This window comes from Takifugu rubripes, chromosome 21 (genome assembly GCF_901000725.2).
Source record: "Takifugu rubripes chromosome 21, fTakRub1.2, whole genome shotgun sequence".
Classification (NCBI taxonomy): domain Eukaryota; kingdom Metazoa; phylum Chordata; class Actinopteri; order Tetraodontiformes; family Tetraodontidae; genus Takifugu; species Takifugu rubripes.
The window spans coordinates 8,399,642-8,422,815 of NC_042305.1; the positions used below are offsets into that span (position 1 = coordinate 8,399,642).

General features: G+C 47.4%; 1 protein-coding gene and 1 long non-coding RNA gene across 2 annotated transcripts in view; one reads left to right on the forward strand and one right to left on the reverse strand.

The window, feature by feature from the left end:
• Nucleotides 1-23,174, forward strand: part of fbrsl1 (fibrosin-like 1) — a 205,270-nt gene that overhangs the window by 104,677 nt on the left and 77,419 nt on the right. Inside the window, 1 exon segment of the mRNA XM_029829992.1 lies at nucleotides 14,546-14,575. Coding sequence (XP_029685852.1) covers nucleotides 14,546-14,575 — 30 coding nt within the window.
• LOC115247634 (uncharacterized) lies at nucleotides 2,614-3,474 on the reverse strand. The gene is made up of 3 exons (XR_003886689.1): nucleotides 2,918-3,474; nucleotides 2,766-2,836; nucleotides 2,614-2,686 (listed from the first exon to the last, which is right to left on the reverse strand). It is a non-coding gene; the product is annotated as an uncharacterized lncRNA (long non-coding RNA).

A 23,174-nucleotide genomic window follows, 5' to 3' on the forward strand; every position in this document is an offset into this window, starting at 1 on the left:
CAATGTTTTCCTTATTTAAGACTCAGATCTGGGTTTGGATACACGTTATACCTTCGCACATTTGCCTTTTGATACTGGACTCTGTGGTCTAGCCTCAAGTGTTAGCGCTCTAAGGGCAAAGTGAGTTTCCCTGTTCCATTTCAGGTCATTGACAGAAGATCAGATGTCATAGGAACCATACCCAGAGGAAACCTTAGATGAAGTGATGCAAAAGGTCATCTAAGGTCATGGACGGAACCAAAGATGGAGGAGAGGAAGAGCATTTTGCCGGTGCGGCCACTGTTTCTGCGGCGTTCGTCCTCCTGCGCTCTGATTGGCCGAGAGCTCAGCGGCAGTAATATGCCATTACGTCTTTGTACCCATGCGGCTCGTTGTGGTTTTTCTTATCAAGCTGTGAAATTTGTTGGCTAGAGCAGAATCGCTTTGGAATTGTTCGAGTGTGAAACCAGCAGAAATGACTGTTGATTAGAGCGACGCAGCTTCATTTCCTGTCACGACTGCACAGAATAAACTGGTTTTAGATGGCAGTACCCAGATCCTGTAGGAAATTGTTTGGTTATTGCACAATGGGGGGAAGCGATGACGCGTCGTCCATCTTTAACTGGGGTCAGTTGTTGCCATGTTGTTTTGTTGGCCGCCGCTAATTTCTTTTTCCTTTTTAGAGAAAAATATGGTGGATTGAAATGGGGTTTAAATCACCCAATTAACTGGATGACTTTGGCCTATAACAAAACGATCTCCTCCAATTAAAGCGATGGGTTTTATTGATAATGAACAATCCGTAGTCACCATGTAGTCGACAGGAACACGTGATTAATATTTATACTTCTAATTATTCTATGTGCATTTTTAATTGCATCTAAATATCCCTCCAAGAGGGTCTCATTAGGGTAGAAAATTATTCCAAGCAAACACGGCTGCTAGTTGAAAAGCATTTTTAAACATCATCATTTTCTGCCTCGTTTTGCTGAAGTTCATAAACTGTGAATGTATTCATTAGAATGAGTATTTCCTCAAACTGAGTTGACTTGAGAAATTGTGAGTGATTAAATATTAGTTTGAATACAATTAGCATTGATTAGCAAGCTCTGCTATGGCAGATAATGAAAATCATAATGAAGCTTCGTGGAATTTCCCCTTTTAATTTTGGTCTTCCACAACCACAAATGCACGCCATTCATTCATTCATATTTATTTTATTCTTATTTATTTAGTTGCTGTTACGCTTCCTCATTGAGATGCTGCTAGCGTGTGCTAACAACAGTCTGCAGTGGATGTAATGGTTCTTCTTAGGCTGCCAGAGCCATTACTAAATCCTGCACAGACCATTAGACCGCATGAGCTTAATTGTGCATTAATTGGATAATTATCCCTGCACTTTGTTTTTCACTCGTTTTGTCAAATCTTCTCCCCGGCTTTGGCAAACCGTCGGTCATTTGTGAGAGCTCCCTTCCGTCATTAGGTTTGTCAGCGGAGCGAGGAGACGCAGAAGGTGGAGTCGTCGTCCTGTGGCGGGAGATTTGCCAGTGGGAGGTGTCGCTCCACGTGGGTGGGAAGTCTGATTGATGGGGGACTGGTTTGTCCTCCTCTGTGCTTCCATGTTGACCCACAATGCACGCTGCATTTGTGTCGGAGCCGGCAGGGAAACCGGGAGCAGGCATGCATTGTTAAAAAGGCAACAGCTCTCCAGTGTGCCAGGTGAATTATTTATGAACTTTTTAAAGAGATTTTATTCATCCCATCCTCTTGTTTCCCCCTGCCATTATTGTCTGGGCTTTAAGCGCGTGCCGCAGCACTCTCAGATTGCTGCCATTAAGCCCGGGGAGCCATCTGATGGAGTTATCAAAGCAAATGTTTGGCACATTTGATAGCGTTTGAAATGTCCTCCTGTAATAAACTCTCTGGGGAGGAAGTGGGGCCGGCTTTCCAGGCAAATAGCTGTTTTTCCGATATCACAGGGTGTCAGAATACCCACGTATTCTGCGGCTGTCAACAAACACAAAGCACCTACTGGTTGGTGCTTGAAGTGTTCACCAAAGGTCACTGGACCAAGTAATTATCAATGGAAACTTCATTGATAATTACAACAGTTCTGCTGCTGCAGTTACGGCTCCTTCGTCGGCTTTATTCCCTATTTAAAGGCAACATCAGCTTCCAATTTAACTCAGAACGAGACAGATGTTGATGGTACATGAACCAATTTGCAGCTCTGCAGAAAAGACTCTGGAAACCCTGATGTTTTTATTGTGCCAGTCGAACCTTTATTCACAGATTGGGTTCTTTTCTGGTGTATTTGTCAGAAGGCCTGAATGGGAGGGGGGAGGGCCCAACTAAATCAGGAGTGTAAAGGTCAGAGGTCAGACTACACTGTGCATTTTTGTTTGCATTGAGCCGGAGCCGCCGATGCAGAGGCACATTTGTGCCACCTGCTCTGCCTTAATGAGCACGACTCCGCCGTCGTCTGCCAGAGCGCTGGCACGTCTCCCGCTGATTAGACAAGTTAAAGCTAAGTCCTGTATCATTCCCTGGAGGAGCCTCACGAGCTTTGTCTCGACTAATAATAGCCATAAATACAATCACTCCAGAGTGTTAAAATGCTCCTCATAAACATCATCCTGTTTTCATTTTGTTTATTATTCATCTTGTCCAATTACCATTCTAAAGGCGGAGTTTTTCTTGCCAGGCGCTGAGGGAAAAGGAGATTAAAAGGCAATGAGGAAACATCTGTGTCTCTGCTTTGCCACAAATCTGCATCTCATTCTTACCGCTGGCATCCAAAAAGACAGCAGCCGCAATGCGAGGGGGGGAAAAAAAAGTGAAATACCACAAGACAGGGCTGGTGAATACAGGGAAGGGTTACCATAGAAACACCTGACATGGGTTTATGGGCTGCATCGCATCATATGCTATCAATTACCATAAATCTTCTGTCGGCGAGGGCGGTCGTTAAGGTGTGCCTCGGCAGTGAATGGCGATGTGTTGATCTCCACATATCTAAAGAGCTGCATCGGCGCTCTTTAAATCAAGAGGAAAATGGCTGCAAATTTAGCCGCTGACAATAGAAAGATGAAGAGCGCCTCTAATGCGTCTCCTTCCACCAGCCGCTATGCAAATCAGCAGGAACATCGGGAGGAAAAAACGCCGGCAGATTTTTTTTCACGACATTGTCGACGTGAATGATTGCCAAATCAAAACATAGTGGAAGCCATAATGTGCTGCGGCGGCGTGCGTTTAGGCCTGATCATCTCTGACTGGGCGTCTTCGCTTTCATCCCTCGGTTGTCACGCAGCTGTCTGCGCATTAGCAGCCGGCAGCGGGAACCGTGTCGGAAAAAATCGCTCCTCCCGAGCTTCCGTCCTGTCGACCTCCGCCGCCGAGCGACGGCAGCGGAGGGCAGGCTCAGGCGTGTCTCAGCAGCTCCCGTCAGCGCGACCCCCCCCCCCCATACTGGGCGGTGCGAAAAATCGAGTGACCTTTTCGCCACGGCTCCCTGATATTAACGCCATCTCTCCACTTTTATTACCATGGGAACGTTACGCACAGCATTAGACCTAATAAATGACGTTTTCCTCGGCTTCCGTCTCTCGTCGCTCTTCGCCGTCTCCCCCCCCCCCGGCCCCTCGCGGCCTGCGCTCCTCGTCTTTCCCTGCTCCTGAGCCGATAACCCGGCGTCCCCGGGGGGGCCAGCCTCCATAACTGCGTCAGTTCACAGCCCTCTTATTCCAGCAGAATTGCTTAATTGGTATGTGTTCTACATAACTGTTGGAGTATTAGACTCACAAATGAAGGTTAGAACCTCGGTGCTTGTAATCGACTGAAAGAAATTGATTTGTGCTCAGCTGCCCTTCTGGGACGAGACTTTATGGTTCTCTGAAGAAATGAGGCTTTTATAATTGTGCCCCCCACCACCACCGCTGCTCCTCTCTCCTCTCCTGTCCTCTTTCTCTCCCTTTCTCATTTCCTGCTTGCTAACTGCTTTGTTGACATTCATGGAAAGGCGAGACACTGGCAATTTATCGCCGATGTGCCTCGTCCTCATGTTTCACTACATTCGGCACACGCTATGTAAATTCGCTGCCGCCACGGCGGCCATACCGTCTTGCGCTGCATATATAAGCGTCTCTTCCTGCGGCAGGGCAAATCTAATCATCTTAGGTATTCTGTCAGTGAAAATCAGATTCCATTATGTGAGATCATGTCGGAGCCGTGAAGCAGGTACGTATTAACCAAACTAGGCCAACCAGGAGAAATTGTCTTTTGATTGATCGTCTCGGATTCCGTCGGTGCTTTAAGGCTCCGCGTCAATATCTAAATGTGCGTGATTAACGAGGGCCTCGGCGCAGCTTTGCGGCGGCGCCTCTAAAGTGGTCATCCGCGGGAAATTCCACGATCAAACCGGGGCGTTTTCTTTCGTGGGTTCTGGGTCCCCATTTTCAATTTAATACAATTATTTAATGCCTCCGCCAGACTAACGGTTTGTTTTGATGCATGAGAGGAGCTCAGAACGGGGAGAAAATAGAGCTAAGAGAATGAAATTTGACATCAGACAGAATGAGATCAACCAGACTTAACTCGGTTTATCCCGCGGTGCGTCGCGCCTTCGTGCTGTCTGGCTCGTGTCCTGTGTGACATAACCTGCCACTGTGGCGAGGGTAGATTATTCATGCCCACTTTGGGGTGGGGGGGGGTTACAGGAAGGAAATTATATTTCACGCTGGTGCGAGTGTCACCTATCAGGTTAAAGAGGAGCGAGATGTCGTTGATGCTGTTGAAGGAGGACGTCACCTGCAAATGCAAACCGCCCTGACCTCACATGCCGGCCCGGCTGATTGGTTGCATAAACAGCTGAGCGCCACATGGCATCAACATGCAGACAGCAGCTTGATTTTATTTGCACAGAAAGCCTGTGTAGCTAAAAATTCTATTTGCGGTGCGCTCTCTTATCGTCGTCTGGATGCTTCTGATTAATAACAGCTGCTGAATTTCAGCGGAATGGAGCTGATTCAACCCACCTGTGGCATCAGACGCAAACGCTGACGGGAAAGTCCGACGCGCTCAGCGTCGATCTGAAGAAGAGCCGGTTCAAACGGGCGGTTCCTTAGCAACACATTTACAGATCTGCTAAAATTGGCTTTTGAATTAGCCTAAATCATGTTCTATATTAGCTAAATCAAGCTTCCGAGTCCTGACTTGAATCTGTAGTCTGAGTCCGTCCCAGGAAGCTAACAACTTTAGCAGAAATATGTTGATTCAGTTAAAAGCATCCTGTGAAGAATTATGGAAGTATCTCTTTATTTAGCCAGAAGCCCATGAGCAGGCACAAATATTACTGCTGGGGGGGGGGGGGGGGGGGGGGGGTTCTAACAGTTCCTTGTTTTGTTTTGTTTTTGTTTTTGGTGCATGTACAGCCCAGGTAGTGGGCATAAAACCTCATTTTAATTTATGGTCTGTGTAATGACTCCTGCTTCATGTTTGTCAGGTTTTTATTGATTGATATTTATTATTTTATGTTGACTTCTGCTGCCAAAGACATTGTGATTGTTTCAGTGTCGCTCAGCCTGATTCTGAAAAGCAAAACTTGGATCTCAGCTGTGTTCAATACCTGTAATCCAGCCTTCTTCTAATCCAAATCTCCTGTACAAGAATATTCATTTATGTTAGCTTTACAAGCCTCGTGACGCCTACTCGATGCTGTCAAACTGGCACGGAACCAGTACGTCACGAATGTGCCCACGTCAATTTACCAAACAACAGATAATAAGGGGAATTTTGACTTTCTGTGCAAACTCTTTCAGCAGTTTGACAAATTATGCCAATTTAAAATACATTTTGCTGCTTTTCTCAAGAACAAAAATGGATGTTTTGATTGTCATTTCTTATTTTTTTTTGTTGGAAGCCACGTGTGAAAAGGAGAGCTGGCCGCCTGGAATCCAACACCCACAACAGCTCTCCTGATCAATCCAGCGGCCTGAGAGATTAATATTCCAGAGGCAGGACGCAGGCCGGGATTATCCAGCTCAACATCTTAGCTGAGCTGGTTAACACCTGTTTTTCCTGACATCTGAAAACCATCTGAGGCGCCTCGTCTTTGGAGGTATTAAAAGATCTGGTTTGACCATCTCCAGCGGCCTAATCACTCTTCCTCATCTCATCTGCGGCCCACACGGATGCTTCTTTCCCACAATGCTGCGGGTCAGCAGCTTCGCAATATCGCGAACTGGAGGGGAATTTGCATTTTCATAAAGATTTTTAACGCAGCCTTATTTGTCGACGCTGATATAAATCGCCGGCTTAGAGCGAGGCCAAGTGAACCCAGAGTAATACAATCTTACTTTTTCTTTTATGCCAGATACATGCTGGATAAGAGCAGCAATATTAAAAAGCACATTTTGCTGGTATTCCTGTGTGTTTTAATGAGTTATGAGATTATGCTATCAAAGAATCCACAGATCTAACACAATATACTAAACGAATTCCCCAGCAGCCTTCTGAATACCCCCCCCCTCCTGATGCTCCAAAAATATCCCCTGGACTCCAATTTAAAGATGTCACCTTTCTGACTTTTCCATTTTACACATTTAATGGCCTGGTTCAGACGCCTGGAATGAATTTTTAATAATCGGCGAATGACTAAATCCCTCCCCCTGCTGCTGATTGGATGGCTGATAGAGCCACCGCCTTAAGGAAGCAGGCGCTAATGAAATGCCGGTATGTATTTTGAACAAGACCGGCCTTATATTTGATAAAAAGGACCAGATTTCTGACCGTGGGCAGTCAGCAGTGTTTGTTTTACAAAGTCGTGCCGGGGTTAGAGGGGGGGGGGGGGGGGCTTTAAAGACGGCCCCAGGATTTGTCTAAAGATAAAGTATTAGAGCTGAGCTCCATCAATGATTCCATTAACCTAAATTCCAAACCAGTCGTGACCACGGTAACCCCCCTGGGATTTCACCCGGCTCTTGATCCTTCGCGCTTAGATATTCCAGAATTCCAGCTCGCTCTGGCTACCTGCTATGTTTCCCTCTAACGTGACCCCATGTTTATCTCTGACCTTTTCGTGTCCACGTGTTTCCTCTTATCGTGCCTGAGTGGCGTTGGTTTTTCAGGTGGTTTGCGCCCATATATAAATATATACGTCTGTGAGCACATTATCTGAAGAATTTGCAAACATTCACCTGGACTCGGGGGGTGACTGATTAGATTTGGCTGGTCAAAGGTTAAGGTTATTTTGACCTCATATCAGCCCCGTGATAGCCAACACAATATCTCAGGAAGGCTTTAAACGAGCGCTCGCAGGGCAAAGTCACAGTGCCGACGGGGACAAATGGGCAGATTAGATTGCTTACACTCACTTGGTTAAAGAGCTGTGTATATGTGTGTGTGGTGTTGTGTTTTTGAGTGTTTTCCTTGTAACAGATCCGTTGAAGCGTCGTGTTCCAACTTAACTCATCAATACTGCTGATTGAACCTCGGCTGACCTGCATATCTGTCAAATTCTGTCATCGTAGGCACGGACATGGCGGGAATTACAGCTTGATTGTGTGCGTGGTGGTATACAAACATAAGGTGATACTAGTCTTTCTGCTCCCCAGCTGTCGTGGAAGCGAATCAGGCAATAACAGACGCCCAGAATGCCAATGTTCCGATTTTCAACTTTCGCCGATGAAACGATAATCATTCCGAGCTAATGGCTAAATGAGCAAAGAAGTGAGAGAAACGAGTGTCTGCCTTCATTAGGACAAAGGGGGGCTGAGCAGGAGAGCATCTGACAAGCCAATAACGCCTCATTGTCCCTGATCTCAAGTTTCATAAATTTCCACGGCTCTCGTTAAAGGACGTGTCGCCGCTGTCACTAGGCGCTAACTCGTTATCTCCTCAACACCGTAAAATGCTGTAATTAACATTCAACAACTGTAACCGATCCGGCGTTTTTGCTCCGGAGCTGCTAATTGCCACGCGGTTGTGGGCCTTTTGTGTGCATGTTTACAGGCGCGCGGATCTGTGGCAAACAGCAAACGTGTTTCTGAGGTTAGCGGCTTGTTTTTTTCCCGCCTGATCCACGCGGGCAAATATTTCCGCATGCGGATGCAGCCGAAGCTCCGTCGAGTGTCACTTTACGACAAGTAGATTCCTCAAATTGGGTATCGCAATTGTCACAATCACAACTTCTGCAATTGGGATCTTCAAGGGAATCCTTTGTGTGGCGGGGGGGGGGGGGGGGGGGGGGTCTACAAAAGACGTTCTCTTCTGTCAAGCCCGTCCACGAATCATACCCTTCGTTGCGTGATGTAAGCAACACCTGGGAAATGTGTTGTTGATGTGTTGCTACCCACTTTCTGTGGCACAGAGAGCGCTAACCCCATAGAAGTGATCTCTCTCTCTCTCTCTCTCTCTCTCTCTCTCTCTCTCTCTCTCTCTCTCTCTCCCTCTCTCTCACGCTTGCAGCCAGAGATTTTCTTTCATGGTTTCCTGTCGACCCAACAGTGTCAACTCTGCTTTAGTGGGAGCCGTTTTTATTTTGCCCGTAGCCGCTCTGGCCTGACCTTACCGGAAAGGCAACCATCACAACAAGGCCTTATGAATAATTAGGTTGGGTCACCTGATACTCTCTGGCTCCAAACCGCTGTCGTCCCCTCTGCTCGCGCGCCAAAAGCCAACGAACTGTGCGCGATTCTGCTAAATTGAATCGGTTAGCGTTGATGCAGATCTTGTTATTCGAAGGTAAGCGGCCCGGCGTAAGCTGATCCAGGCGCTGCACCAGAGGCCAAGTGCAAGACAGGAGAAGGGCAGTCAAATTAGCGGCGTCACTGGAGACGTCTGCGGTGGTCTGTTACAGATCACCTGCTGCTTTATCTGCACGCTTCTGCCGTTTCATTCCGCAGGGATTAGAGCGAACGCCAGGCTAGGATGTCGGAGAGCCAAGATGGCCTCCGGGACGTCGTGTTTCTCCTCCTGGTTTCAGGTTCGGGTCGGCAGGGTAGCGCTGCAGGGTTTGAGATTCAGGTGTGGGCCTACGAAACAGGAAAGGAGGCTGAAGTTTATGCTCGTTTGTATTGTTTGTCGGAGAGCTGACAGGAATGATATTTATGGGTCATTGAAACAGGATATACTGGACATGAGAATAAAGTTCTGCCCGCGACTGGAGGAGGAATATTGCCTTTATAGAAAGTAAAAAAAAGCTGAATTTATGTGCAGCTGTTTAACGACACTGTGGTTCCTATTGTTCACTGACTTTATCTGCGTTGGAGACATTTCGCCACGCTACGTGTTTGTTTTTCAGGATGAAGCTTCAGTTTGTGTTGGTGTGTCGCAGAACCCAAATATAGATAACCTGCACTTGTAGCGTGTCACACACACACACACACACACACTCTCTCTCTCTGTGGTTTCCAGCGTTTGCACAATAGGCACGTACGTAGCTCGTGGTTTTCACAACGGCTCACCGCCAACGAAACTGCTGTAGCTGCAGTCTGAATTCTGGCTACTTCTGCTCCTTCCTCTTCCTGTTCTGTGGAAACCAGCGTCGTCTTGAGAAATATCAATAATTCCTCACGTGTCTCGTCGACACTGTTCTGGAAGACTTTTTAAACCGATAAAGATTTCCTCCACCATCTCTCAATCGATGCATTCTTCAAGAATGGTGGAAATAATGTTTTTTTTATTGGCGTAATATGCTACGCTAATATCACTGTCGGCTGCTGCGCGGTCGAGAGGCAGAACTCTGCCTTCAGCTGAAGAACCGGGCTGTGCTTCCACGAGCGGCATCCATACTTTTTGACCGGTGACCTCGGAGCAAGTAAGGAAAGTGGCGGCAACGTTAAAAGAAAGCAGCCAGCGACGGAGCTGGACTCATCGCACACAGAAGGGAAAGTGTCATCATATGCCTTTTATAATAAGATCATTAAACGTAGATCTAATTTTAATTTGGGCTAATGCGAGGAACACTAACGGCCATTGAAAAGGGTGTCTCATGACTGACTTGACGCATCTTCTCCCAACAGTCTTGTGCTTTTACTCTGCAGTTTCCGCACAGAGTGCACAAATAGGCCAGCCCCCCCCCCCCCCCCCCCCCGCTTTTTTAACTGCATTCTCTGTTTAGTTCATGAGCTGTTTACTTCCCTTCATGTCCTCGAAGAACAGCTAGACTTGTATCTCCAGGAGGACGTCTGCAGATTCTGTTTACAAGTTCTTCAATCACTTTAAGTACCGGTGGCGTGCGGACTGATTTTCCTGGAGGTAAATTTACCACCATGCTCCCTCGGCGCTAACAGGTAGTATTTATCATATAAAGTTTGTGACTCTCCAGCTCGCCAGTTAAACTGGCCCTGCCTGGAGCTGGGACCAGTAAAACTGTGGAAAATATGGGCCACTGTCGAAACTGCAGATAAAAGAAGAAAAAACTGTGAGATTTATGCTCTGCAGTGGAGAAGTGGTTCCTTTTATGGTACCTTTGAACCAAAGGTGATGTGTCATGGTTTAAAAGTAGCCTCGCAGTGAAAATAAGTTAATTCCGCCTGTTGTGCAGATGACATGCAATTGCAACCAGCCGAAATGAAGTTCCTCGTTGGGGATGCTGCGGTAGCACGTGTGGCTTATCAACAGCCCCTGCTAACAGCTAAGTCGAGGCTCGCCACCCTTTCTATGGACCCAACACACGTGCACAGCAGCCTTGTATTTTATAGACCACAGGTTGGGTTGCTGTTTTAAACTTCTCAACCCCCCCCCCCCCCCTTTTTTTGTCTTCCTCATTACACACAAATTAATTGAGTTCTCTTTTTTTGGCGTGAGAAAGCTCACATGAGGCCTGTGTGAGGGGAGACAAGGGTGTCGGTGAGAAGACGAGAGACGGCGAGAGGGTCTATGGCGCTCCCACCGGCGTGCGCTCACCAGTTTCTTTTGGGACAATGAAGCCCTTCTGCTGCGGCTCACATCTTTATCCTCTTAACAGTCACCCTTCAAGACTTCAGGGAAGGCTCGTCGGCTGGTCAGGGTCAGATGGGAGCCCGAGGGAGACCGCCGCCTAATTTTATCTGTAGAACTTGTGAGTGGAAATACGGAGGTTTTATGACATGCTGACTCGAATAGCTACACTAGCTAACAACTAACCATGTCTCATTGACACTGAGGGCAACTGCTGATATAATTGGACTAGTGCAGGTCATAATGAAGAAGCGACCGCCGCCCTCTTTGGACACCGCGATCTAGTTTTACGTACGTGGACGTGAGACCAACGGCGACAGATATTCATATAAAACATGCACTCTGAGGTTACAGTAGCTAGCTCTTAAAACCATTCCCATTTAGGTGAGCTTTAATGAGTCTCAGAGGACAAAAACACATAAACACATACCTGAAGCAGCTAAATAAAAGTCTAGATTACAAGTCCTTCAATAAGACCTGTTTCTGTCGGGGCAGTTTTTCCTCTGAGGGTCTTAGCTGGTGTTTTTATGAGCAAATTCCTATCAAACTCATATTAGATGACAGATTGGATGTGGACTAGATGCACAAGCACAGATGAGTGACACGCTCAAGATTTGGACCGGACAGACGCGGTGCACCCCTGCGGACTCTGCCTTGGCCTGAACCCTTTCAATTATGAACCATTACAACTTCTCCCCTTGCAATATTCATGCACAGGCAGCTCATTCCTTCAGAAGTCTTAGGTTGCCGTAAGTTGAGATAAACACTTGCTGAGTTGTAACAGCCAATCACCTGCCTCTATCGCTCAATGTCACTGCCTTAGCGCTCAATAATTCAAAGCTCGGCGGTAATGAGCTCCCCGTAGGCCCGTGTCCCCATGGAGCCTACCCACTGTGCCTCCACTGTAATGTAGTTATATCTCATGTCAGCTTTCAAATCAATTACATTTATATCTGATGGCTATGTAATTGTGCCTGATTGAGTTTTTGGCAGACCAGCCAACGCGTAGTTCTCAAACTCAAGCCAGTCAAAACAGGAAGTTTCATCAAACGGGGCCATATTTCATGTTGATTGAGGCTGCAATTATGGTAATAGTAACAATGGCAATCTGTGTTTTCTCAGCTTTGTTGCGGCTGTTTTTCCCCCCATTCTCCAGGAAAGATTTCACCCCGAGGATTACCAACGCCATTTGCTTCACGCCAGACGCAAAGCTGATTTGATTGTTTGCGTAATTTAGTGGATTAAACGCAAACTCCGACATGTTATTCCGAACGTTAACGTCTGGGGCCGCGATGTTGACGCGATGTGTTGAGATTTACTCGGATGGTAAACATTCTTGCAACATACGGTTTAACGCCCAGCTCAGTAAAGCAGTAAACACTGTCTACAATTATTAACACCAGCAAATTAGTACTTATTATGAAATATATCTTGGAAATACTATACCTTTTGGTCACATCATCGTTGGTAATTCAGCATCGTGTTGCCAGTTTGGGACTAATTACTGATCAAAGCCATGTGCAGAACAAGTGGATTTCCACATTAGCATCCTGTTTGCACCGGTGGTGTCGAGTAGCAGCGAATGGCTGGATGAAAGCAAGTAGACGGACCAGTAGATGTGCATGTACACATGGATGTCCGGGTGGAGGGATGAAATCGCAGGAAGAAGAATGCGTGCATGGACGGAGGGATGCAAGGAAATACAGATGGATGGAGGGATCAACAGAAGGCACGCCTGGATGGACAGGAGGAATCCTCTAATGGAGTGGTATTTAGATAGATGAGGGGGAGGATGCTGTGGTTAGGTGCATCAGCAGCTGAATAGAGATGAATTGTGGCCGCTGTCAGCGGCACTAAGTATAACAGACATAGTAAAGGAGCCTGGCTCATCCATAATCAGCCGACATAGATTGTCCTCGTGCCAGAAAAGAACTCTGAAAATAAAGCACTGAGAGCATCTACCAATCTGTCCCGCTATCCTCGCTTCAACATCCCTTTTCTTTATATATCCCCTCACCGGCGGTGTTCTTGCCCTTTAAATCTCTTCTCTCCCCTCATTTCTTTTCTTAAGGCCTGTCTGTCTGTCCTCCGTCTGCCCGTCTTTCTCTCTCTTTGACACAGTCTTTTGTGTTAACGGCTTTTCTTTTTCTTTCTTTTTTTTTCTTTTTCGCAGTTTTAAAGCCACTGGGTGCACATCTACAATCTTGCCTTTCATTTCATGGCTTCTGGAAATGGATGTTTTACTGCCTTCATTAAGGCATGCAGCAGTCAGCACCGTGTTTTCCCTCTGAAGTTTAGCTCCATGAACCTCGCCATTAGAGGACATTATGGCCCCAGAATTCAGAGCACAGTGGAACACTGCATAATTTGATTAGTGTTATTAATCAAGTGGAATATCGCTCCTTTCGCCCTGTTTTCCTCCCTTCCTCCTCCTTCTCGCCATTTTCCTACAGCTTTGACTCCTTCAGACGTGCCCCCTCCCACCGCCTCCTCCGCTCACACGTGTATTTCTCCATTGCTCGCGCATGCAGCCATAGTGACATAAGACCTTACTTCTTTTTTAAAAACAGTGATTTACCACTTGTTTTCTGCCCCGCTCTCCATGAGACCCCCCCCCCCCCCCCCACCCCTCTTAGCTCAGGACATAAATCAATTGAGATGAAAGTTCCATAATTGTGCTTGCTGGGAGGGATTTGAGCAAAATTGCACTATGAATTTTTTAAAGGGAATTTTTACTGGCTGTACAGCGACACTTGGGAGGCGAAGGAAGGTGAGCGCGTGAGGATTTATGGGCCAGGATTCTTCATTACTGAAGTAATTTTCCTGCAAATGATAGTGCAGCACCCTGAAGGGGGGAGCGCTGCCCGCCTGGGAGAGTACAAACCTGCTTAATCTCTCGTGGAGGGAGAAAGCGGCTCAGAGCGCTAATATCATCTTTAAGGGACTCAGGCTTCATTTGTTCACATCTAAACTGCAGTTAGTGTGTTTGTGATTCATGGTAATAGATTGCTTAGATTTGTTTTACAAGTTGATTTCATTACGAAGGACACATGATCTGCCAGGAAACAGACGCGGGGGTCATTTAGGAGAGTTTTTCAAGTTGAGAAAAACGCCTCAATGAAATATTTGTTAGCAGTGGGAAGCTAACAGCTTAACTGTTTTTATTCGATTAAAGGTCCCAAAAATACCCAATTTTGCTGCAGCTGTTTCCAAATGAGAACTAGTGTATAGTTAATATCCTTTGTGGTTTTGTTTTTCTTGAAAAAAAATACCACTGGAGCCCACCCAATTCTAATGTGATGCCTTATGTGTGTTATGTTGCATGTGATCATGTGATAGCAGAAATGCATGGAGCCCTTTTAGCTCTTCCTTTGCCTTTGTTGACAACCTGCTCCAAAGGACATTTACACAAGCCAAATGTTTTAAAATCTAGTTCTTATTATTTTAATCTCAGCACATGTATAATGTGTCTTTGTTGTTCATGATTTGCATTTGTACTGAGCAGATTTCTGATTGTTCCTTAGCCATGTTGTTGTTCAGCAGTGGGTTTCTACCTTTGGTCTTCTTCCCTGCTCTTTTTAACCTTCCCCGGTCCAACATGGCTGACGCTCTGTCTCCGTCTCTTTAGGTGCAGCCAGCAGCAGTGGCCCTCCTCAAGGTTAGTGCGTTCATGATGCCAGGTTTCATTCTTTATCCTGCCTGCCGTCCGCTCAATTTTACAGCTCAGTAGCTTGAGAAGCAGAGAGGGTAAATCTGGCACAGGAGGGGGAAAGCGAGGGAGGAAGTGGAGGAGGAAGTAAAGGAGAAGGCAAATTATCACGCAGCCCGTCACCAGTTGAAGTGGATCTCATTCTGTGCTAACAAGTCAAGACAATTAGTCACTTCTCGCCAGGCCGGACCTCCGCGTCTCCAAGTAATGCAGTAAGAAACAAACAGAGAGAGAAAAATAACCCACCATTTGCTTTATCTTTTGGATTTGAAATTACATTACAACTTAAAATACAGTAAATCCAATTAAATAAAGTAAAAAGATGAAAAGACGCCACTTAAACAGCCTAAAACAAGCGAAGGATTCGACCTGCTGGGGTAGGAAAAGCGCTTTTTGACCCGATTTCCTGACCACTGTGTCGTTTTGTGGCGCTGTTTATGAATCGAGATAAAGCCGGTGATGTCACTGGGCTTCAACATTCCGCCCGTGGGGTGGTCTGACGCTGCCTGCAGCCAGAGATGAGCCCCGAAGCTTCAGCCGCCATGTTTCAGAACAAAAGTGAAGCATGACTGAGGTGGGTGGTGCATGAAGATCAGAGAGTGAAAAGAGAGAAAAGTTTGTTCTGGGCCCTCTGCAGGGACGCAGTGTGACCAATTGAGGTGAAGGGGATGAATGGGGCCATTCACTGGGTCTAATGAAAGAGTTCCTGCTGAGCACTGAATGAGGGTGGGCCCATCTGCACCTCATAGGCGGGCACAAACCAGTGACCTCGAAAATTGCCCAGGAAGCACTATGGGACAGTCGCCCCAGCAACAAGCTGGGGTGCACACGGTTACCAGGCGCTTCAATCGGCGCCTGACAGCTTCTTCAACGGAGTGTTTCTGAACTCGCTTTCTTTTTATGGCGCCGTTCTCAGCTCTGGGACGCTGCTCGTCAGAATAAAAAAGAGCTGCTTTTTTTTCCCGATGCGTGGTTTATTTGACACGTGTTCGTGGTGTCAGTGGCGAATGGGCGTCGTCTGATTCCACGCGACATCTATTCTCTGCTGATGAGAGATGAGTGGTACCCGGACACGTAGTCAAATCCTCGTCAGACGCTCCCATCCCAGATTCCTTCTCCGGTCGCATGTCAGAGGGGCAACGTCTGTACAGACACTGCAGAGGTGCCTTCAGCTGGCTGTTTTTTTTTTTTTAAAGGACTCAGATTCATTTGCTGCAGGGATCTATCCTGCATTATCCAATTTGGCTTCAAAACAGATCCGGGGAATGGAAGTGCAAGGGTCTTTAAAACACCTCCGGGGACTGGACATTAGGTTCACAAGTGCCTTCAAGGATCTGCTTCATTGGATTTTATGTGTGTGATTTGGTTTAATATATTCAGTTTTGATGAGCCAGAGGCATGCAGGTCATTAAAGTTCCATTCCTGTCTCCGTTTCCCTCACGGAACTTTTGACAGCATGAAATGACAATCCACCCCTGCACGCATCTCCCACGTCAAAAAGTAATGAGATTATGCTTCTGGAAATATCACTACAAAGCATCAGGCCTGCACTCGGGTCTGACTGCACCTTCAAACAGCGCTGCCTGCCAGCTTGCCTGCCTGCTGGAAAAGAAACGAACAAAAACAATCAGAATCAGAGACGGAGAAACGGCATGGGAAGCTCCCCACGCTGAGACAAACGAACACGCCAGAGCCTTTCATCCTGAGAGTGATTAGCCATCCGAAACGTTTTAAAACTCCGCTTTGAGTGTGTTCCTCAAATGAAAGACTTCCACTCAGGAGTGTTGGTGAGATGTTTCTCACTAGGAAGCGCCAGTGATCTAGTCTCTAATTGTGGTGTAGCTGACAAGGCTGGCATGGCTGGGAGCTTTTTAAGTAGGGCTTTTTGCTACGCTCTCATTCCCTTCCTGTCAGATCCCCCACCAAAGGCACCACGGAACAAAAAGGCCCATCAGATTCTGTTTTTACATCCATCTGCCTATGGCTTTGTGCATAAATGCGGGCTTCATTTACCACCCTAATGGGTCCTGATTCTAGCCAAATGTGACCAAAACTACAATATGTGTTGTAAATGCTGTGTTTGGTTGCACGAATGTGATGTTTTCTTCTGTGGGTTTCAGATTCTGTAATTGCTGTCTTCCTTCGCTCTAATGTTTCTTTCGCTTTTCAAGTCTCTGAGCTTTCATGCGGCAGCATTACCGTTGGCATGGAGCAGGAACAAAGTTGCGTTCGAGGACTTTGAGCAGCGCTCGGTGGAGCTGGTGGGAGCTGACAAAATGCGGCGTAGAAAACTTTCTGCATTCTTCTCGGTTGGCGGATCGGCGTATCGGACGCTTCCGCGACGATTTAAAGGCAGCGAGGGAAAGAAACCGAGAAGAAGGGTGATAATGTAAAAAAATATAACGACATTAATTGATGCTGCTGAGTGCCATATGCGCTGCCATATGGAGCCGCTGCCCCAGAGGCCTGCTATAATAGACAGCCTGCAGCCGTGCTCGCTACTTGGCACATTTACAAACAAGGGACATCCCATTAATATCAGCCATGCGGACCAAGGAGGAAAGTGGGAGTTAGTGGGAGTTGGAGCGACAGATGAGGTGAGAAATTAAGGACAGGGATCGTACTTAGCTTCTGCTTTGTTTATATTAGCATTATCTTTTAAATGATTAGCCACATGAGCGCGCCTGAATATTCCACCAAACTGTTTTGGGTTTTTTTGGTGATGTCCTGCATGGTTTTGATTGGCTGCTACCAGGATTTTTTTTTTTAATTACAGTGAGAAATGGCCCCTCCCTCCCGGACTGATCAGACCAGCATAAAAGCTTATTTTTTTCACGTATCGTAACACAATGTGAGGGATGATTGCATTAACTGGCAAGAACCCGCAGCTTATATTTAACATTTGATCATTTCTTCATCGTTGTTTCCCCTTGAAGATACGGTCTTTTGGCAGCCAGGACTGGAGATCCAGCCAACCATCATGGTTTTATTTAACCCAGTTCTAATCAGGTTAGCACCAGCGAGAACAACGATGTGTGTCAAAAGAGAGTTGGCTATGAGCCAGCAAAAAACATGCTCAAAGAATACAAAAGACATAAACACTAAGACAGAATTACTAAAGGGGCCTGACAAGTGCAAGGTTGGCCGTTCACTTCTGTATTCTTCCAACTTTAAAGGGACTTCCTGAACTCTGCAGAGACCAAATCCAACCGTTTCCATCAAGGTTATGGAGGGAAGAGTTATGAGCACTTTCTTTCACCGTTTTGTCCATGTGCTCGGCATAAAAATCTTAAAAAAACTCAATCGACGGGCCTTCAAATCCTCAAGCACGGTCACCCAGGACCATTCTGGCGCAACGATGAATGCACATTCTTGTTCCAGGGTTCAGTAAAGTGCAGAGAGAAAGAGGTCTTCATTCAGAGACAAATATCAAGCTGTAAATAGCTGAAAAACAGCAACTAGCTGTGTAGCTCACGGCTGCAGCTTGAGCTGATGCTAATGCAATGCTCCATCGTCCCTTTGTCCTTTGACTTGATGGAACCAATGCGGGTGTGTTCTCCACCTGCAACCAGGAGGAAGACGCAGGACCCGGCCCGGCAGAGGGAGGTTTCCTGGAACGCAGTTGTCAGACATTCTGTTGTTTCGTAGAACGTGAGGTGGAGCAAGAACACCACACAGCTGTTTCCTCCCAGACGCAGGGGGAGGCAGATGAGGAGCAAAGAGAGAGGAGTGAAGGGGGGGGGGGTGGGGGGGCAGGGTGAGCGGGAGCGCTCTCCGCTCTGTGATATGCACTGATGTAGCTGCAGCTCTAGGTCAAACGCTGCCAGTGTTTTGTGTTCATCTTAGTCTCGTCTCCCCAGTGCTCCTCTAAATTATTCACCGCCTGAAGACGTGCAATGTGGCTGCTCCCCCCTCCTCCTCCTCCTCCCCCTCTCCATCTCTCTGTTTCCAATCTCTTCCTTTTTCTCATGTGACGGCTTGTTTCAGAGGCAACGAACAGAGGTTTCTACCTACGAGCTGGTAAATCCCCCCCCCCCGCCTCATCCCACAGCCGTTCATCCAGCATCAAACCCCCACCCCTCTCTGCCGACTGTCTTTTCGCTCCTTCTTTCATCGCAGCTTGTCCCTCAATTGTCTCTCCTGGCTGTGAGACTAGACCCAGCAGCTTGCTTCTGTAAAGGAGGAGGCTACCTGCTGCTAGCATCAGTTCCTTCTCTGCACCTCCCGAAATTTGAGGAATTCACATCATAGAAATGAGGCTTCTTTTTTTTTTGGATTCGGTGATTTTCACAGATTTTCTGCCCACTTGAGCGCAAAATCCCACATGTGACCTCTATTAAAGACAAAGATTTGAGATTAACTTTCTGGATGGTATCCTTTCATACATTTGTTGCTCACTGCGCCCAGCCCCCCCCTTAAAGTTCCGCACGGTTTATGATGGTCGCGTTAACTGGCGAGATGTGAGGATTACATCCGGCTTGGACAGGCAAGACTAGGGGATGAGGTGAGCCCCCCCGCCCCCCCCCCCCCTCTCCCCACGGCCACCTGACGCGCCAGCAGCATCTGAATCCAGCTCCAGCTGTTCTCACAGGACATTCATTTGTAATTCAGCCCCCAGCCTGCAATAATGTTTGATCATTGCAGAAGGGGACAGGAGGGAGCGACGTGGGGGAGGGAGCCGCAGCCGCCTTCTTCTGTCCTCGCTTCCCCCTCCCCAGTCCCCCCCCCCTACTTGCCCTCTCGCAATTGCTGTCACCCAGTATGAATGCCCCCTCTGGCCCGATGACAAGTCGAGCGTGAAACGCTTGGCTGCCCCCTGAAATTAGCAGTAGAGCCCCCCGGCGGCACATGCTTCTCATGACCAGCACACAGTGGGCCGCCGCCAGATTCTTTTCATTATGGCTCGGGCCTGCCAGCCCCCTTACTCTACCTCCTTCTGCCTCTTCTTCCATCCCTCCCTCCCCTCCCCTCCCTCGCTCGCTCTGTGTGTTGGCTGGGACTCAGTAAACAGCATCTGTAGTGTTCATCACGCCGTCTATAGGGAAAAGAAGGACGCCCAGTTCTCTGTGGGTGTTGCTGTATATATAAATGTCTTTGTGCTTGCGTACGGAATTCGGTGCGGGTTTTTGTGTGCGTGCGCGCGGCCCGTATATTCTGTAGACTTTTCTGTGTGCTGGCTTGACAGGATTAGTGAAGGGAGAGATAGTAGTAGCGGGAGAGAGAGCGAAAAAACAGTGAGAGAAGAGGGGAGTAGCAGTACAGAGCGATGCCTGGAGGCTCAATCTGTTCCTCACTGAGCAACATCAGTGTTAGAGACGGCGGCGCGGGCCGCGGGGAAGCCTCCACTCGCTCCATCAAACTGTCAGGCAGCCAGCAGAGCTGTACGGGGAGACTCTCTGCTGCCCCCAGGGCCAGTTCAAGTCAACATCCCATTTCCTTGCCTCCTCGCCTAATTTCTCCTACGCCCTGACTTAAATTTCCAGTCGCCCAAAGTCTGCTGCTGCTCAGCGGTGTCGGGCCCGGGGCCATGTCAAAACACTGGGAGGTGGCGAAGGTTGTGTTTGTGTGGCGCTGAAGGCAGCGTGGCGAGCTAGGTACGGTCACGCGGTCAGCAGAGAGAGGACAAAGCCAAAGGGAGCGCTGCGACAGGCGGCGCGTGAAGGAAAAAAAACCCAAAAAACTCGTAAATCACTGTTGTTTTTTTTCTCCTACCTCCGTCCCCATCTTTCTCCCACGTCTATATTCATGAGATAGTTGTGCATTCCTCCTCCCTTCGGGTTTCTGGCAGTTTTCTTCTTTCTCTCTGAGCTGAATAAATGCTCCCTGTTCCCTCGTACATCTGCCATTACTGTCTGTTTTTCCCTGTGCCAAACCACTCCGAGGATCACACTAGCCGCACAGCCGGCTCTGTCACTCCCCCGCTGCCCCAGAGTGCTGAAAGCAAAGGCTGGAGGATTTCTCACTGGAAGAGACAAGGCGGCCCTTTAATTTAGTGAAGAAGGGGGACAGATTTTCAAGTTTACCCCCACTGCTATCACCATCAATCTGTCCATACCGGCCTCCCTCCTCTTCCTCCCGCTCACCACATACTTTGCATGGAAGCGAAACAGAGCGCTGCCAGGTCCCAGCGCTGTTTACATGGAGTCTGGGTAATGTTAATGTCTGCTTATTTTGGACTCGTGTCAGGATTATATCTTTCCTCACCCTGACTTGATTTACATGGCCCCCACTGACTCGTCCCTTAAGTGTGTCAGCTCAGAACCAGAGGCCTGCGTGTCGGGCTAATGCAAAGAACATGTCTCCGAGCTTGTCGTTTCCAATCGTCCTCCACTATTATTCACTCGGCGCTCTCTCGACGGGCCCGTGAAAGGAGGTTTTGCCGAAGCCGCCTGTCTGTTTACGCAGCCAACGCCGAGGTCTCGGGCCGAAATATTATGTTATGTGGGGATGGTTCTCAGCCTCCTGCTGGTCAATTTCATTTCTGCCTCAGCAGAGTATTTTTTTTCTTCCTCAATCTCATTACAGCTGGATCCCTCATCTTCGCAGAGATCGATACCTTCCTAATCTAGAGCGCCTAGGTTGACTCAGGGTAATCGGCTCACTTCCTGTAATGCCTACAGAGGGGGTCAAAGGTCAAGTGGCTGTATAGATTTCATCCTGTGATCAAATCAGTTTGCTAGCTGGTGTTTTTGTATACAGTTGGGGGGTCCAGAGTAATTACTTGATTCTTTCCTCTCTTTTTCTTACTCCCCGACTTCAGGAGAGGGAGTCCAATCTTAAAAGTCAACTTATAGTCAACTTTTGAAGAAGATACCCAAATAAGCCAAATGACCAATTTTACTATCATCAATATGAAAAAGTCACATCCTCGAGAGGTCTTGAGGCCATTTTGTTCCTAGGTCTTTCCCACAGCTCACACCATTTACAGGTCTACCTTAGATTTTTATAGAAAATAATCAAAGAACATAAATTAAAGATGGAACAGCAAGAATTAGCTCTTTATGCATAAAAAACAAGGTCAAAAGGTGTGGTTACCCAGCAGAAACCAAAGGAAAGTGGGTTAAAGCTCCAGATGCAGACATGCAACATTTTCACACATGGTTACAAGCCTGTAAGAACACACACACTCAGCATTTTCACAACACCACAGTTCGTTTCAGAGAAGCTAAGAATGCACAGCATAAACCAAAACTTCTGAAAGTGGAATTTTTACATCCTTTTTAAGGGTCTGGGGTCCAGAGTTCATCAGATATTTCCCTGATGTTCCAGCAGCAGCAGGAGGCCTAGCACATTGCACAGAGACTCCATGCGGCATCAGAATGGTCACAATGATACAGCGCGTTCCCGCACCTCATCCCAGCAACGGCAGGAGGGAAATTGCTGGGGTAAATTGGTGTTCCACCAGTGTCCAGCACTGCTTTGGTCTTAGATGGTATCTAAACGGACCATTAGCTCCTCTGTGGCTTCTCACTCTGGGGGATCCGGGTTTGTCAGAACTCTCTTCCAGGCTGAGATATTTCAGTTGATGTCCCTAAAGAGGTTCTGTTTAACTTTGCCTTTTGCCTTCTTGGCGCCATTTTACTCAGGAGGTAGAGAGCCCTGGTGGAACAGAGATGCCCCTTTTTTACATACAAAACACTTTACTCAAACCTTTTTGTTCAGAATATAGAAAAATGAATGAAATGAGGCTAAAGCGCCTCAGGCAAAGGTAATTTTGCTCTACAATATTTGCTCGTCGCTTCTCTCAGGTTAGATGGTTCTTAATGACGTCGCTCTCCTATTAATGTCGTTGCGTTTAAGATCAGTGCTTTCTTTGCAGAATAAGCAAGGACATAAAATCAGCGTTGCGTGGGCTTGAAACGCCATTTTTAAGGCGACAAACAAAAGATTTCATTAACAACTCTAAAGGCAAGAGCAAACACCTTCATATGTAATCTTTCTTTTGTAAACTAACTGTGAACGACACTCGGATGCCAGCAGCTCGGTGAACTCTTTTTTTTTTTGGCTGTTTTTTCCATTTTCCTTGCAGCAAATACAGGGTTGCAATCAGCATTCAGGCAGACAATCGTTGACACTGTGCCAGAATTTTGCATAGCCAGGCAAGTTGCTTGTCTACTCCTTTCTCTGAGGCGGAATTCATGGCACACTGTCCTCCGAGTGTGACAAGTGGAACTGTGTGATTAATTTGGCCGGTCGTTTTAATGTGCTCCGGGATGCGCAACGCTTATTGTCTTCCCCTAGCACGTCAGTTGGAATCTGCCAGAGAAAAAGTCGGTGAGAATCGAGTCATCCCTCCCTTATCTCCTCCTCCTCCCCCTCTCTCCCTTTCCCCCTCTGCTGCTCTGCAGCCCTGCCTCATTTCAGGGCTGAGCTACAGGGTCGTCATGGGGGCTAGTTCAGGTCGAGACTTGGCTCCAGTCGCGGCCGCTGGCAGAATAAATCTCCCGTCTCTGAAGTGTTGAAAGCTGTGTAAATGTCAAACGCATCTGCCTGATGTGCAGGCTGGGGAGGGGGTGGGAGGTTGGGGTGTTAGTAGGGAGGCTTATGG